The following is an 18,156-nucleotide window of genomic DNA, read 5'->3' on the forward strand; positions in this document are numbered from 1 at the left end:
ATTAAGTAAGAAGGAGAATGCAATGATCTAAGATCACTGAGTAGGTTGATGACAGAACCAGGAATTAACGTGTAGGTCTTCAGTCGCCTAGTCCAGGACCGTTTGTGCTAGACTACCCCACCTCTGATAAATGATACAGACTTTTTAAGCTGCAGGTTCAAAGTCATTTACTTAAAGATGTGAAATTTTGGCACTCAACACAAGATACCAGTTCTGCTAGATACTCTGATTATAGTCAGCTTCTGTCATTGCTCATGAGATGACACTACTCTGATTACTAAGTCTGCTTTGAGGGCTTCTCAGAGTTGATATACTCAGGTCATTTGAAGGGATGGAGGAACCACTCCTCTTCCGTCCTTGTTCTTCCTCTTCCTCCTCCATCATCCCGATGGGCATGAGCATAATGGGATTTAACTCACTACGAGGAGCTCCAATAATGCCCACCCTGTTACAAAAAGTGGTGTTAATATGACTGACGCAATGAAGCAAAGGAAAACAACAGTAAGGGAGAACAATTTGTAATTTTTCCTGGGTAAAACAGCAAGRAGCCTTGCCTACTTTAGTTAGACTGTGGATAACACATTAGGGAGAGAATATCTGCTTTCCCCCAGGGAAAAACAAATAAGCATGCTTATGCACTCCGCACTTTGCATACCATGTCATGTTTCTGTATGGAGTGTGAATGTACACAACATAAAGCACATTTGCCTAAGTAAAGCTTAGCACTTCCTGGAAAGGATGGCCTTACTGCGTATGAATTTATGAGCACGTGCTTGAGCTGTAAAGCCAATATATTCAGTACACAGAGCTGCAAAGAGCAATTACATGTGCATTTGCCACAAATTTCATGTTCTCAGGAAATACYGGGCCCACTGGTCATGTGTTGTAGATGTGTCCATGATTTTGCATGTATAGCTTAGTAGTGTTCATTAGTTTTCCAGAACTCAGGAGGGTCYACACAAATGTTGGACATTCTCAAATTATAACTTCCAGGCAGAAAAAGAAGACTTATATTGGAAAGCCTTACTGGTAGCCCTGCATACACTTCAACAGAACAACACTGATTTACAGTGGTCCTGTTTACATGAGTTATTACATAAAGAAGTAATGTAGTGATACTGCTGTTATCCATAGTTGGATGGAAAATGAAATTACTCTTTCGTGACATAGGAAGGCTTGAAAATTTGGCTTTTATCTTGAATCAGAAGAAAAAGCTCTCTTGTATTTTTATTACAATAGAAGTTATATTTTAGAACTACATTGTAGTAACAAAATGACTTTGTCAAAATAAAATACGTCAATAAATATAACCTAGAAGTCAYGTAAAAATAAGAATTTGGACTGAATCACAAACAGAAAAAAAAATCCACTTTGACTTAAGATCATTTGATTAGTTTCTTTTCAATGTATATYAAAACATTTTTTTCCCCCAGAAAACTTTTCAGTTTTAACAAAACACTGTGATGGATGGTAGCTGCTTTGCCATCAGTTAACCCAGAGTACTACTACTGCTAATTCCAGACTGGCTCGAGCCCATCTTACCTACACTCCAGTTGTGCTCTCTAACTACAGAGTAGACAGATTCTCAGTCCGCTGGCCCCTCTCCCGGTGAGGAAGAGCTAGCCATCAGATATCCTCTCTGATAGTACAACCAAATCTACTTACCCACGGAAATAGCCCCTTACTTGGTAGTGAATAACTCTGAGAACTCTGGCAAGTCTTTACTCTTGCAAGGCTGAGGGGTTTTGCCCCGACGGTAGAATTGCTTCTGAAAGAGGTGCTGAGCACTGTCCTTCGGTAAGGGCAGCAGCGTGCTGAGCACTGGTGAGCGCTGCTGGGCCACGACATTTATTGATGGACACTTGGCACAGCCATTTCTTGAAAGAAAACAGATGCAGCTGTTATCTCAGTGTGTTGGGATGGGGTGGGGGGGTCCCTACAGGCCCATCAGAGTGTCACACATGTACCTGTGACATGGGAATCTCACTTTCTTTGCATCGGCAGTTTGGTCTCCAGCTTTCTGCAAGTCAACATCTTTCTTCTCTCTTAAGGTAGGATTAAATATATCAGAGCGAAGAAGCCTGCAGATTTCTTCCTGAATCACTCGGAAGTGCTTCCGTCTGAATGCAAGCCAAGCCACATAGCAGCAGTAGCTGTAGAAGCTCTGAATCGAAAACACAGATCTCATTTTCACTGGGGAAGTCCCCATGTGCCACTGCGTCCCAGTGTGGAGGCTGGCATGACTCCACTAAAAAGCCAGCAACCAGTTTGGCWATGACCAAATGGCAATTTACCACTTATCAGAAAATATTTGAAAGGACACTCACGGTATGAAGACTGCCTTTCCAACTCATGGCCAGGTGGCTAGAAGTCTCCATACTTAGAGGCCTATCCAATATATCCCTACTAAAGCAATTAAGAGCAGTAACTCCCTGCACTGACACTGCATGGTGGGAAGAGGATGATAATCTTTTTTTTAACAATATACTAACAGATGAAGCTGAAACACAGTTCAGATGGATTTGATCTCGCTTAACTCTGGCCAGTGTGACTTAGCCTTGCTGCTGAATACGAAGGAGCCAACTGGAGATCACTATCTAATTTCCTTCAATAATCAATGGAAAGAGACAGATGAGATGAGTCATTCCATGGCTCACACATCTGTCTTAGGGAAAAAAYAATTCACCCTCTAGCTGAGCTTCTCTTTTTCTCCATTGACTGCCAAGAGAGCCTAAGGGCCCAGTCTGACTGGACGCCTACTGTTTGGGCGACTAGAGTTAGACAAGATGATTCCCACCCCAGATGACAGCATTATGATCACAGAAAATATTATTACCAAATATGAACTCATTGCATATCATCCCCACATATCTGCTTGCTGACTAGAAAACAAAGTCTAGCATTTCACTCCTGTTYATTATTTGTGATTCCTGAAGCCAAGTGAACACCCACTAAATCAAATGTCTGCTAAGCCTGTTCTTGAAAAGGTGGTATCACTGGGACTGCTCGGTATCCCTAAACTGTATCCACAATACTCATCTTTCAAGAAAATGCATCCCAATTTGTGAATTACAAAGTATAATTTGGGCCCTAGCTGTTTTACATTAATTTGCTTAAGTGCTACTACATACCAAGTGTAACTACATACCAAATGCTCATTGAAGTGTATGTGGCWGGCTAGAAGAGCTCATTGGCAGCTAGAAATGTTGTAAGGGCAATAAAAATGAAAGCCAGCTGTGAAATTTCTTATTTAGAGGTGAAATTATGAAACCAATGATGACAAGAAACCTACAGACTAGATTTCCCAGGGGGACCTCAGGCAGTGATAGAAACTGCCCAGGCTTTGAGGCAGCCAGAGAGGACCTGAAACTCTCCAGCTAAGGGCTCCAAGAGGAAAGGGTAGGGCCTGAAGGGTAAAACCAGACTGTATTTTACAATGGCATTGTAATCTAGGCCCAAAGGTAAAAATCTTACTGTAGGTACTTTGCCCTACAAGTAAACTACCGGCAGAACCAAAAGGGAAAGGAGCAGGCTGACTGCAGAACTTCAATGCACGAGGAAGGGACAGGCTTTGGGCTGACAGTCATGCTCTCCATTCGTCTTTGTATCTTTCTTACCTCAAAGAAGTCCCGATCCTTCTGCGATGATGATGTTTTTCTCCTAAGGCAGTGAACAACAGCACAAAATTAATAGCAGCAGTTGTCTTCTGAGTTCTCTAAAGAGAGTATTGAATATGACTTATGTGGCTATTCCCAAGCTGCCATTTCACCAAGGCAATAAAGTCGGTGTTGGTAGATCCTCGTTATTAGCATGCAGAGACCACTGTCCAAGAGAAAGACAGGAYTTCTGCATTGCCTCGGAAGGAGAAAATGCAAAATATTCTATGGCTCAGTTAATTAAATCTGACAGAGAACAAAGCTGGATGTGACAAGCAGGTGAGTTTCCCCTGCTGTTCTATCTAAACTGAGTTCTCTGCATGGGCCTCTCAAAAGCAGTCAGCACTGATCTAACCCAGTTTCCACTGAAGTCCATAGAAAACTCTYCCTGACATCACTGGAAGAGCAACAAGCAGAGTTACCAGGGAACAAAGCCAGGCCAGTGCTGAGACAATATACTTGAAAACCAGGAGAGAGATAACTGATGGATCTCCAAGAAGAAATGCAAAACATGCACAAGAATGACACAGGGCCTTTGTTAAGGAAGCAGCAATTTGCCCAGTGGAAATCCGAGAGATGATCTCACCACCCACTTGAGCCTGGGGATTCTCAGACAAAGCCAAATGGAAGCCCATCATGGAAACCAGTACTAATGTGGAAGGTGATGAACACAACCCAGCAGGCATTCAGTTCTCTTGGAGGTGGCACAGCTCACCCTTATGGAAGGAAAAGCAATTTCCCTTGCAAGCCTCCAGATCTCCACAGATCTGGCTAGGTCCTGAGAGATGCACAGGAAGCCCTGTGTCTCTGTTAATTCACCACCTTCTGAAACATCCCCTACATTCCTGATAAGATCAACATCAGTTGTTCCAAACTGGTATCCCCAGCTGCCATCACTGCAGAAACATCAATGCAGAGCAGACTATGAAGATAGTATCTTTTCAGCCCCATACCTCCATTAACCAGCCTGTCGTTTTTGTTTATTGAAATATTGATCAACAGGATCACGTATCTCCCTGTTGCCCACCAATCCTACTTCTGCTGACAGTTCAGCTGAGATCCCAAACCCCACATATGGGGTAAAAGAAATCCGACCTTGCAAGCATGGCATGGCCTTTGCCAAAGYAGAATCTCCCAAATAACTTTGATGCGTTTGACTCCTTAGAATGCTGCACTTATCCAGAATTCATGTCTTCAGAATAACACAGTGGAGGAACCTTATGTGACGCTGGCTCCTTAAACCTAAATGTAAAACCCAGCTTCACCTTTTAGCGTTACGTATCTTTGCAGTGTCTTTGAACTAACCCCTGCTTCAGCAGTCAGAGAAACCTATGTGGACGTCAGCAACAGAAACTAACACTAATAATTAGAGCCAAATAAGGCTGGAGGTCTCCACCCTTCTCTTCTCAGTGCTTTCTTTCTTTGGGTGATATATTAGCTAAGACCTACTTGAAGTAAAGTTTCCTAAAATAAGTGTTGTACTAGCAGGCAACTCCCATGTCTAGGGCACAGCTGCTAATTACCTAGGAAAATACAGAAATGGTTAGGGAAACATCAAATGTACAGTAACATTCAGGACAGAACTTGCAAGAAACACGTGAATGAGTGAGTGAAGAGCATCACGCCTTCTAGAAATACAATAACAATTATTTCTTAGAGCTGACAGGGTGACGGGATGAATTCATGCATTAAAGAGAAGGATAGCACAGCCAAAGCAGACAGTGCATTAAGCATAGGGTTTGGATTTAAGAAGACGGTGGCTTGAGATACCTACAAGAACCACTGTTCTGCATAGGGCCACATGGGGAAGAAATGCTTCCTGTGCCATTTTAGCAGCTCYCTTGACCACAACTGTGACTCTAATTGCCCATGGATCAAACCAGCTTCAAGGATCAGTAAGGGCTGACTCAGCAGTGCTTGTGCCATCGATGCAYGCAGCTTTGGGAACACTCTGTATTTTTCCCATTATGCCAATGCCCAGAAGGAAACTGGCACCACAAAAAGGTTGCACAACCCCATCAACTTAAAAGGAGAAAGCCAGACACACCTATTCCTCCTCAGCATTGGAGGCATAAAAGAGCTAATGCTAACACACACAAATAACAGGTCTGGAGGAACTCTCTCAAATCCCAGGYTGGGGTAATATCAACATAGGATTTTTTATGCTGCATTTTACAAAACACGCAAATTGTTAAGTTGAAGATGTTCTCCATCTGTGTCCCTTTTTAAACTTTTGGAAAAAAATACATGTATCTGAACAATTAATGATTTCACACAAACACATAGGTATTTGGCAGATCTAGAAGGAAAAACAGTTTCCCAGCACATGATAAGATTTCATTAAAATGTTGCTATGGTGAATCAGAATGAAAAAGTAAAAGCTTCAATATCATCCTGAATCTAAAGACATTTCGGCTGAGCTATAATAAARCATGGTAAAAGAGGGAATGGCATATCATTAGTAGTTTCACAGCTTTTTCATCTAAACACTTTTCAGGTCAAAAGAAATTCATCAGAAATAACCCTTGTCACAGTTTCCATTTTAATAAAGGATCTTTCCCATCCAAAACCACGTGCACTCAAAAAATTCTTAACTAGCTTTTATAATTAAGAGTTTTAATCAGTTCTGTCCCTTAGYTTTTGTTTTTGGCAGTTTACATAATGGACTGGGAGTATCCAGATAACATTTAAGGCTAAACTGAGTCATCCTCAAAGAGATTTTTATGTAATTGCAATATGGCATGGGAAATGCCATATATTGTAGCATACTCAGCATTAACTTAACTCTGAAGCTAGCTGCAGTCAGTTACCACCCTCCTGTGAGTAACTCAGTGAGGTCCCTCTTCACACAGCACCTTACATCAGAAACATTTTAAGGCACAACCTTCTTCTCTGTCCTCTGTGTCTTTACAGCCTGGACACCAATGTCCCAGCCCCTGGCCAGCCTCTACCCACTGCTGTTTTTTTTCACTAGACCTCTGTCTTGCCTCCATCCTGCACAGTCACACCCACCAGACATATGAGTGAAGAAACAACACAGCTACCCATGTTTGCTTTCATCTCCAGTTAAGCTCCCTACCTTTTTTTGCTTCTCATCATTCCCTTGGTTCCTCTGGCTTTTCAAACATTCTCCCATCCCCTCCCAAATGCTTCAGTTTCTTAATTCTCACAGCAACTTTCTCTCCACTCTCAGTTCTTCACTGGTCCATGRCATCTAAAGAGCAACTGGTGTCCACCACTCTGGGAAAACCATGCGTTGTCTTCCTTGCTCTGTAGAAGAAGGCCTACACAACCAATGCCCAAGATCCCCAAGCACAACCCCTTCTTCTCTCTAATCCCCTCATTTGCTGCCATTCAGGAACATGGTCTCCTTCACTTGCCAGTACTCTTACGACTTCTCAGACCTGACATAAGAGGAAATCAAAGCAGGGATCAATGGCAACCACCGGTACATAACACGTTCTTCCTCTTATACCGTTTGTCTTCAAGATTCAGTAAGTGGAAGCGGGGCAGGGCTGAGATCCAGGGCTGGCACTGCCTTTTGCCCTGATGACTGTGCTGAACCCATCAAAGGTTCACGGTCTGTATATCTAGCAAGGCTTCAACATACCTGGGCTAGAGCCCAGCCTAGTAACCTGTGCCCTGCTGCAACTTGTTGTGGCCAGATCAGCCGGCAGCAGCTCACCAGAAACACTTTCAGAGTCAGTTACCAGCTGGAGCTTCATGGAGATCAGGACACTCTCTGCCTCRTGGTCCCTGTGTCCCATGTGTCTCTTTGATCCACAAAGACATTTGTTACCCTGGACATTCACTTCTGTCACTCAAGAAAGGCTTTGGGTTGCTGCTGCACCTGACATAGCAAGGGTCCCCAGGAGGAAAGTTTTCTGTGGCTTACTTTCCACAAGACATGTGGTGGTGCTCTGCCATGCCTTCTCCAAGGATAAGATTACAGTACAGCTTGGCAAGGTGAATCCTGGCCACTTCTAACTTTGCCAGGACGTTGTCCATTTCTTTCTCCTCTAACAAAACGATGGTCCTGTTTAAATTAGAAAGAAAACAACATTTTTAGGGAAGGTGTTCTGGATAGAAGGAATGCCAGAAAGAGTGACTGGTCCTGAGAAGTAAGAACAGTTTTGGGGCACATAAGCCACCCCACTACATGACACCAACCTCAGAGGACTCCACTGCAGCAAGCTCAGACACCTTCAGTGCAGCTTTGCAATGCTGATGGGGCCACAAGGCCTGGGRCTTGGGCCCAGACAGTCTCTCCTGCCCTGTAGAGCTTATAAGCTCCATGCCCACAGCCTTTTAGGTTGCTTTCTTTGATCCCATGCAGCTTATGAACTCTTTTTGCAGTCTACATAAAAGCCCTGGAGGTGCACTTAGATATCTCTGGGTGCAGACTGCCACCAGGCAGCAAGAAGCAGCGGGTCTGGTTCAGTCAGAGACAGCGCTTCTCYTCACAAAGGCAGAAGAAGCACCTTTGGGACTGCCTCCAAACAGGAAAGGCTGACACCGCAAGCCTGCATTTTAAACCGGTTCAGATCAAACACTAAGGAAATACCAAGCCAAAGAGCTTTCTGCTTCCTCTGCAGTCCACCAGATTGTCTCCCAGTACCTGGGAGTGCTACAGACCTAAAAGTCACCAGCCTCCTTTCATACTCAGGAGGGTTGTTTTTATCTGTCCCATCCTTGATGGCCTCAAGGTCAAAGGCTTTCTACAAGACCCAGCTCTAATAATTAGGGCAATTACTCTCGGCTTCTCAAGGATAATTGCTAATAAAATTCAACTGATTTTCCTGAAAAGATATGAAAGGGTTCAAAGCAGAAACAAATAGAAACTGAGTGGAAAAGAAAATACAGGGCAAAATAATAGCCCATGTGCCAGTCCTATCTCATTTACCACTGCTCAGTTTTTGTTCTTAGGGTCACATATTTCAGAAATGAATACTCCTACGCTGTCTCCAGTGATGGGGAATGCCTCCTGCCCACTGCTTTGGAAAACTGGTTGGTTGTTTTTGAAGTTAGTTACAAGATATTCCTGAATCTAGAGGAAGCCAGAGAAGCCTCAGGCTTGGATTTAAAACAAGTCAGCCTAGAATCAACAAAAGATAGGTAACAAGAAGTCAAAGATGTCTTCATCTTGACTTTGTCTGATATGTACTCCTTCCAATATAAGAAAGTTTAACACACAGAAGCAATGACTTCTTAATCAAGGACTTAGACTCTCTACTGAGGCACCATGAATGCTGATACTTCTACTATGTCTGCGTTCAAGACAGTGGAGAGCTATTCAGACCATCAGGTCTGGCTCCCTGGGGACTGTAATAATCACAAGAGATGAGCTGGAATCTACCGTAGGCAGCCTGAACAGCAGGAATCCCAAAACATGCAAACTAAGGGCAGGAATAAACAGCATTTTTTACGTTCCTAGGATATCACACACGGTCTGCAAGAACCCAAAGCAGTCAAAGACTGCAGAGCCATTGCATGTGTCTGCCATATGGACCATCAGGCTGAAAAAGGCCTAGGTGGGCTACCAAGCCCAGTCTCCAAACAGCTTCCATTCCATATATCCTCACCCAGAATTAGCCACAAAAGGCTTTCCAAAATCTTTCAACAAACTTTACAGTGGAGATGCTTTATCTTTTATTAATATGCAAGAGGATGAGAGCAGTGGGAATTAAAGATGGTACTGGTGGCCTCGGTCCTGGTGGCAGGAGGGAGTTTGATACACAAAACTCTCTGATGGTCCTAGGAAGAGGCTATATCCTGTGCTGCAGCAGGTGGCAGAAAAAAAAAGGACAGTGGTACTTACCAGTGTTATCGAGGTGAATTTTTTCCATTATGAGGCCAAATCTATCAGTTTAGCCATGAGCAAATTACAGGTGTCAACAGCCAGACACATGGAAAGGTACCAGCATGTCTTGGCTACATTTGTGGCAATTGTGTCTCTGTTTGATTCCATACCTTACAAAGTACTGTGACAAGTCTCAAAATGTCATGACCAACAGAAGAATCATTTAAGCTAAAAATAAACTCAGTAAAAAATACCTTCTAGATGGTAAGATCAAGGAAGATATCCACAGAAGAGGAATGACAGTACTCACTATATTTGATTTTTAAATATAGCTCATGTATGCATCAAGGTCAGAATTAAACCAAGCAGATAATAGAGGAAATGCAAGATTTTGAGCAGGGAAAGGTGCAATGGCAGAGAGCTCTTCCCAGCATACTGTCTTCCTGTTCCTCCAAATCAGCTAAGATGCCAGAATACAGCAAAAAAAAAAGCAAAAAGTCTCTCCTGGCAGGGATTATCCAAAGCTTATAGCTAGTGACCAGAACCCYCTGGATACTGGAAGCATAACTCTATATTGCAATAGGTCCAAACTTCTTTTTATTTCAGTCTGTTTATATCTGTATTTGCAACACTAGTCAATGATACGGGCCATTTTGAGCTGTAATGGCCCATGGAGTGGCCTCCTTGTCCTTTACTAGCCAAGAGTGAAGGGTCATTTTGTAAACTGCAGCCCAATGCAGTTTATGTAAATTGTATATGAAATTCGTATATGAAATTACACTCATGGTTTTCTTTATTTATGAATTGTTCTTTGCACAATGAGAGAAACACCTGACAATCCATGGAGGTGGAGCAAGCAAATTCCTTAAGGCCACCAATCCTCCAACAATCTTTGCTTCAATCCAGATAAATCAGCTCCTCTTTWTATCAAGGCTTCAAGAACTGTCAAGTAAGTAACTATTAGGTGTTTTAATAAAATAGTCAATCAATTCTCAGAGATTATTAATGAGCCCAGCAGATCATTAAGGTTTCTTATAATCATGATTTGTAACTCAGTAATACTTTCTCCCAAGGTATATAATTCTCTAATACAGCAGCTCCTAAACTACTCCTCTGTAATCCCCACTTCCACTTTGCAAGGTAGCAAGTGTGGTCACACACCCTCACTTGAGAACTGCTTTCCTAACATATATTTCTCCTGTTGAAACATGCTGATAGCACCAAAGAGTCATCTGAGCCTGCTTTGCGAAGTATTTAAAAAGGAATCTTAAAGCAATGTGACCCACAGCACAAATTAACATCCAGTAAACTCAGATATGATTATTCGTTGCTTTGTTCTGCAAGCAGAAATGACTGGATGTTAATGTTACCAGCAGGAAATGGCAGTAAGAGATGGTAATTCAGTCCAGGGCAGTCATACAGATTTAGCATTTATAGTAGTAGTAGATTTATTTACATTGCAGTGTTACTTTGATAAGCCAAATTATTTGGTGACCCCACTGCAGCAAGGCTGATCCAATCACTGTCTTGAAATGGAGACTAGGATGCTGCCATGCCACATGAACCACAGTGCACGTCACTCAAGGCAAGGCTGCGGAAAAACGGGGTTCAAAACCCTCCCAGAAAATCAGTCTCTCTACATAGCCTTAGGACTGTTCCCTGTGGTCTTCCATGTATAGACTTGGCCAATATATGCTTGTGGCTTTAGCGCCAAGCATTATAACGAAGCCAGCAATAACAAACCTAGTCTATGCACAGGGCAAGCCCTGTTACGCAGTCTTTACTCATGCAAGAAGTCCTTGCTCRTATGCAGGATCCCACTGACTCTGACATGAAAGCCTGCCCTGTGATTCCAGATTTGCTGGGGCATGCCCTATGTACTTACACTAGTGAAGTCTCATACTCACGAAACTGGAGTTTTGGATGTCTTTTCCAGGGCAATTTTTTCCAAGTAAAAAGATAAGTAGAAAATCAGAGCCATGAGGAACGCATCTAGTTTCTTATTCCTAAATGGAAAGTAGAAAGGTCACCATATCTACAGATTCGCAGATACAAACACCACCAGGCTATTATGAAAAGAACAAAGTCTCTGCTCAGGGGCCTACAGTATGTCAAAAACTATCCATACAGTCTAGACCTATTTGTAGCAARCACTGCATCCTGCAGTAAGAGTTTGAAGGCTTTTAGAGAATTACTAGGAGTCCAAAAGTTACGCTGAAGAGTGGATTGAACTGCATATAACCAGACATACTCCCAGCGAGCACCTTTTCTGCACTAAACACACCGAAAGGGTGGCATTCCCATTCAAAGGAGCAAACGGGATACCTGGGATGCCCCTCTCGCCTTCTTCGGGGACAGTACATCTAAGGCTGAGCAAAGCCTGCAGACACATTCCTAAATCAAAGGCCGTGCAGCCACTGTAACGCCCTGCTGAGCTCAGAGACGTGCCTCGGAGACAAAGTGCTCTCCCAGCCGCCCTCCTGCTCTCAGCGCTTGGAGAAGTAATGCTGATACGTAACAGCAGCAGTTAATGAGCTCTGCAGGCCCGACTGGAGCAGCAGCAGCACAAGAAGGCAACGCAGATGCCCAGCTGTGTTAGACGCTCCCCGTGCATCCAGTGTCACTGATGCTCTGGCAAACATGGAATTTAATTTGGAGTAAGACAAGTAACAGGCTTTGAATATTTTGGCCTAAGTCATAGCTTGCCCGTAGCTATCCCAGAGGAAGACTCTTTCAAACAAGCAATGGGATTACTTCTCTGCACATCTCACGGATGAAATGCCGCTGGTATTGTTTCCCACTGAGCAGCATAAACAAGATATTTTAAACCACTGTTCTTTTATTTTCTGCTTCTTATAAAGCCTAACCCCTYCACTACCAGCCTCACTCATATAATTCCTGAAACAAATTCTAAGTGACATACCTCATAACTGCTGTAAACGAGAGCATGCGATGTGCCTCACTTTCTTGCCCCAAAAACAAAGCAGCATCTGCAAACATATAGAAGGGAAAAATAGTATTTCCTCCAAAAAAAATATTAACTGTTGGTAACGATGGTTTTCTAACCTATAAGAGTGATGCCTTGCTGAGATCAAATACCAGCAATTACTCACATTTGACATCATCCAGCGTCACATAGTCATGCTGTACTCGCTTTGACAGCCTACGAGATTTTCCCTCTTGTTCAGCCAGCCTTCTTCCAGTGAACATTGCAGTGCATACGTCTTGAAAGATGCTAGGAGTCGACCAATACAGAGCACTTAAGGACACAGTATCAGTTCCAGCCAGAGAATAATCCACCTGGTACATACTCCTTTCATTGCACTYGGTTTCAAACACACAGGCAGTGAAATAGTGCTTGACAGATACCCTGAACTAACTTTCAGCTATTCTAACCACAAAACAGGTTGGGGACGCTCAGAGGAACAGGGCATTTCACCTCTTAAGGTCGCTTCTGAAGTTGCTCTTTTGGTTGCTAATATAATAAATTGTGACTATGTTATTTAGATCAAAGAGGTTTTAAGTAATGGATGGGAGTCAGCTATCCCATGTTGTGAATTTATAAAATTATTATTAATAATAATACTTTAATCTTTGAAGTGCCTTGCAAAGATGAATTCATTACCTCACAACGCTCTTTCTATGCAGATGGGAACTATTACCTCATTCTGAGCAATCCAGAAAGAGCAACAAAGATGGTGAATGACTTCAGCAGAGTCGCACCAAGCTAGTGCCTGAGTTAGCATTCAACATCAGGCACGTCTGGCTCTTGCTTTTTCATTCCGACCACTCATCCATGCTGCTGAAATGACCAGTGGTTCCTGTTTCGTGCGTTTTGTTCAGACATGATCTTCAACAACGGGCAAAAACCTTCCCACCCAAATAATCTTGCTTCTTTTTGAGACAGGTTAGTTGAATTGAAATACCTGTTTAACGCCGTGCCTCCCATTTCCTGAAAGTGAATATTTTTTCCTTTCTTAAGGTGTTCCTCAGCTTCTGGATCGGAGCTGCAATACAGAGTGTGAACATTTAGTAGCAAGAATTTCAATTACTAGCAGCAGTGCAAAGAGGGCAATATCCCGTGATACAAAGGCATATATATTTGGGCCTCCATCTAGCATCTGGATTGTAGTGAGGTCAATGTAAGATGTTCCTTTCAAGAACTATGAAGCGAAGAGTGAAAGAAGCTTCCCAGGGTCCTCCTGCTCTGTYTCCTGCCATCACAAGCACTGCGTCATATCAACCCTTCAAGTAATCAGTGTCTCAGGTGGCTTTATCTCCACTATTCTGGTCCTGAAAACACCGATAAATAGCCACTTTCTTTTAATTTCCAGCCTAAATTTATTCACAGTAAATTACTACACATACCCTCTTGGCCTTCAGCTCAACTAGTCCTTTCCCTTTGTGGATGTTCCCTTACTTCTCCAAGTAGCTTTTTTCTTCATAGTCAGGCTTTGAAAACTCGAGTAAATACATCTGGTAATTTCATAATATCCCACCACTACCTGTTACCTGAAATTAGTGGCCAGAAARGAGAGTTGATTGTTCTTGACTCAAAAACTCTTCCTTCTAAAATTAGCGGGAAGGTAGAATAGRGTCTTGCCTTAGAAAATAGATTTTAAATGTAAACTGCTCAATACCAGAGCTTTTCTCTGGGATCATCATGGGAGAAGACGAGCAGAACTGGTGAACTCGTGCCCATCCCTGGAGAACCACCACACGGTCAGCAGCGTCCCAAGCCTAGCAGAGAGGGTGGCTGGAGCTGCTCAGACTCAGACTGTGAGAGGTGTCTGCAATAGCTTTGCCACCAGGCTCCCAAGGTGAGCAGCTGGCTCCACCATGAAGCTTGGAAGATGCCTGGCCAGGCAGGGAGGCAGCAGCAGAGACCATGCTCCATGGCACTCCCTGCCCAGTATTGCACAAGGGAACAGGGGAGAATATACATTCAGGTTTTTCCAAATTGCTTCAATGTATAGYGATTTTTAAGGGCCGATAGTCTAAACCCACAACTGCCACAGAAATTTAAAGCACAGTCGCATATAGTGGATTCCCTAAAGGTCTGCAGTCTTCCAGTGCTCACCAGTATGCAAGGTCAAACATAACAGTGGCGTCAGTGACCAGCAGTTCATGGACTTCCTTGAACCCAACTCACAGACACCGGGGACAGCATTTGGTCCTCACTTTTAGCGGTCCCTCTGCAGTGGATTCAGCTTGGGAACAATATGGAACAAATCGCATATTTCTCTTTTAGCCTTTTCCCCCCGTAAAAACGATGGCATAATGTCACAGAGCAGCAGTTAAGGAGCTCTATTCTCAATTAAAAAAAAMCAGTCAGGTATGTAAGACTTTATCCTACAGTCGATGTTCAGGTAAAATATGATTAGACTCTGACATTACCTTACTTGGAACTGCTGAATCAAGACCTAAACCTGCATAATTTTAAACTGATCATGCTTTTACCTTGCAAATTCAAGTGTATTAGTATCATCTTTCCAGTACCATATGCCTGGGGTTAGCTTTATCATCTGCAAAAAAGCAGCACACAGAGTACATGTTATAAAAATCTATGCTCATATTCTCAGCCTGACTTCACAAAATATTTACAATACAAGCACGGTGYACATTAGTCACTTTAAATATCTCTTAAATCTGCTTTTCACCCACACCGTGTTTGCTCATGAGTTGGTCAAACAGTAATTATTTGAGCTAAAATGCTGACAAYGTACAAAAGAGAAAAGTAGTCGTCTATAAAAAATGATCATCTCTCCTTCTACCCTTGTTTCAGATTGCAAAGAAATAATTGAAAGTTTGCTAAGGAATTTCGGTTCTTTGATAGTCAGTGAACCAATAAAGATACAGAAATCAAAGGGAGTCATGTTTTATACAACACAATGCTTTTATTTGGCTTTGATAATATTTATATTGTTTTGGTGACTAAATATTAGGAGAAGAGAAGCTTTTGTTTAAAAATGGAATGGGTTATGCACTAATTTTACTGATTTTTTTAAGAATTTACAATAAAGATCAGTTAGACCCTTGAGGGAACACTTAACAACATTACAAGGAACAGGATTTTACAGTATCTGTACATTAAAAAGGGGGGGGGGAAATCCCTCTGGAAATAAATGAAACCTATTAGGCCTTCTGTTACCTAAATTACAAGAAAGCCTTGTAAACCCTTAACAATTATTTGCAAGTCACCTTCAAAAAAAAAAAGAGAGCCTGACTGCTGAAATCCTTTTTCTGCCTGTAAATTGAAAGCAAGGAAAACACTGAGGCTTTCTGCAACTTTTGGCAGTTCCCATGCAGACAAGTCGCCACAAGGCTCTCACCAATTCTCRCTCAATTTAACTTGGTTGTAGAATGATGAACACAAAACACTAAAATCATCTCACATCAGCAGCACACAGCCCCTGCAATGGTTAGATCACCGAGCTAAATATTTGGGAACTGTGGCTCTAATCCCTTGGCAAAAAGTGATTAGTTAATATTGCCTGTTCAAGTTTGCAATCTCCAGGTGGAAAGACTTCAGCAAATGCAGTATMTTTTTGTGGCAGACAAGGGATTATGAGCTACAAGAGAAAACCAGAAAATGTGGTGGTATTGAAGAGCATAACAAGAMGGAGAAAATGCCACTCTGGTGTCTTCAAAATGTAACTCAGCAGCTTCTCACTAACACAGATGGGTGATGGTTGGCCAAAAAGGAAGTTTTATCATGAATTTTTGTTTTCAGAAAGGGATACCTCAGAGTGGCAGTTATTAATGATACAGTTGAACACCTTCTATGGGAAGCTCTTGAACAAGGTCTCCTAGCCTTCCTGTAATTAYCTTTAAATCCTTTTAAATCTGTAGAACTTGAGGCACAAAGATCCCAGGTCACTTCCCAAACGTCAGGGCCCTGAGGGCACCCCCAGCCCTGCCTGTCTCTGCCCACCCCAGGCCACCACCACTCCCTGGCCCCAATTTCAAAATAAACAGCAGGCATCATGGAGCTGCACACATGCTTCTTCCCTTGGTGGGATGAAGCCCCTCTGAGTCCCTTTCACCCCTTCTGCCAGCAGCCAGGTTTAGCCTCACTGCATTTTTCAGAGGTTGGGGAGGTCCATCACCCATGCAAACCTCTTGAAGCTCCGTCCACCTTTAGGATAGACATGCAGGGCGGACATAACTACCGTGGGTTGGAGAACCCCTAAGAAGCATTAGTCTATTTTCTGTCTGCTCAGCAAAAAGATGCCCAAATCTCCTTTTTGTAATACGCCATGGGGCTCTAGAGCAGGCGCAGATGTGAGCCACAGCAGTGGCAGCGGGAGCTGGAGAGACTTACGGGCTCCATGGTGCTTGTAGGGAAGCTGGTGGGAACACGAGAACAGCACAGCTCCTGGCACTGTTTACACCAGTATCCTGGTAACCGCCTCCCRCACGCTGCAAACTACAAATCCCAGCACACAAAACCCCTCCGGTCTACTCGGCTCACTGGGAATTTTCCATGCAATACGACCTCAGCGGTCACTCATTCAGGTTTTCTGGGGTCCTCAAAGGAAGAGAGCTGCAGAGGTTTTCCCAGTTCCTGGCAGAGGATTTGCAGGACTACCATGGGCACCCATTTCCYCTGTAATGGCCGCTGGTGTCTGTACAGTGCTCTGAAGGTTAAACACACTTTAGCTTGGGACTTCACRTGATTGAAAGTATATTTACTAAGTCCTGGGATCTCCTGTGACATGACCAAAGTCCATGCACATGTGGTCAGCTCAAGATTTGAGAGTTCTGCCTGGAAGTAATTCTCATACGCTAAGGCAGGTTGCTTAAGGGCATGATTTCAAGGAAGCGTTTTTAATCTTTGGGATATTTTTGAAGCAGAAAATCTAGCATACTAGCGTAGATAGCAGAACTGCCACTCACAATGGAACAGTGTCATAACTGGTGCAGCTTAGATCACCCCAAAAATCAGTACAAATTCTATTGACAAAAGTACTTTCCTTGTCAATAGAAACCAAGTCCACRAGATGGGTCAGGTTTTGTGTTACAGCTAAGCCAAGCTAATGGTTAGGTGTTGACGAAAGGGGCATTCCTGCTCCCATTCAAGGTTTCCCACCATTTATCTTGGCTTGACTCTGTCCCCATAGCAAGGCAGCGCCTCAAACCATCAGAAGAGTAATCCAGCAAAAACAAATGAGTACTTTTCTGTTGATTTAGTGTTTTACATCAGCTCACTGTGGAGTCAGGAAGGGCCCGAGAAGATGTAGATGGAGGTAAGTGAACCATACCTCTCAATGGATCAACTCAGCTGTAACGTAAAAAACACAGCCTAGGACAAGTTTGCCAGTACAGCTACATTAGACCCCACGTGTGCTTTGAAGTGGTGAAAATAYCTGATCAAAGACTTTTAGACAGATCAATTAAGTAAAAGAGAAGGAACATTTCCTGTATTTCCAGCTCTTAAAGATGGCATCTTACATTTCTGCAGCAGTTTGTAACTACRGAAAACACTCCTGAAAGCAACATTGAGATTTTCATGCCCACGTGGAAGAACATAAGGACAATAATGTGGGGAGAGCAAATTTCCATGAAACAATCTGCTTCCTGTCCCTAACTTCCCACTCTTCCCATAGCCTTACAGACACTGCATCTTTGCTCCTTCAGGTACTCCTTACAGTTTAGCACACAAACGCAATTGCTCCCTGGAGAATCTCAAACACCCTC

At 43.0% G+C, this 18,156-nt stretch overlaps 1 protein-coding gene across 1 annotated transcript; it reads right to left on the reverse strand.

The window, feature by feature from the left end:
- Nucleotides 1-230: 230 nt before the first annotated feature.
- PPP1R36 (protein phosphatase 1 regulatory subunit 36) lies at nucleotides 231-14,991 on the reverse strand. The gene is made up of 10 exons (XM_085315025.1): nucleotides 14,917-14,991; nucleotides 13,383-13,463; nucleotides 12,570-12,691; nucleotides 12,380-12,446; nucleotides 11,364-11,462; nucleotides 7,552-7,692; nucleotides 3,618-3,657; nucleotides 1,968-2,164; nucleotides 1,686-1,877; nucleotides 231-445 (listed from the first exon to the last, which is right to left on the reverse strand). The coding sequence occupies exons 1-10, from the start codon at nucleotides 14,979-14,981 to the stop codon at nucleotides 253-255; spliced, it is 1,197 nt and encodes a 398-aa protein (XP_085171151.1). The 5' UTR covers nucleotides 14,982-14,991; the 3' UTR covers nucleotides 231-252.
- Nucleotides 14,992-18,156: the final 3,165 nt, after the last annotated feature.

The sequence above is a fragment of the Rhea americana genome, unplaced genomic scaffold, assembly GCF_003343005.1.
Source record: "Rhea americana isolate MKP2758 unplaced genomic scaffold, rheAme1 scaffold_42, whole genome shotgun sequence".
Taxonomy (NCBI): Eukaryota; Metazoa; Chordata; class Aves; order Rheiformes; family Rheidae; genus Rhea; species Rhea americana.

What these genes read in the sequence shown, in the direction of transcription:
- PPP1R36 (XM_085315025.1), bottom strand. Translation starts at nt 14,981, where the DNA reads ATGATAAAGCTAACCCCAGGCATATGGTACTGGAAAGATGATACTAAT. An exon ending in AATACACTTGAATTTGCAAG is followed by an intron (nt 13,464 to 14,916) that starts GTAAAAGCATGA and finishes TCTGTATTGCAG; the next exon opens with CTCCGATCCAGAAGCTGAGG. An exon ending in CACCACATGTCTTGTGGAAA is followed by an intron (nt 3,658 to 7,551) that starts GTAAGCCACAGA and finishes CTGCCTTAGGAG; the next exon opens with AAAAACATCATCATCGCAGA.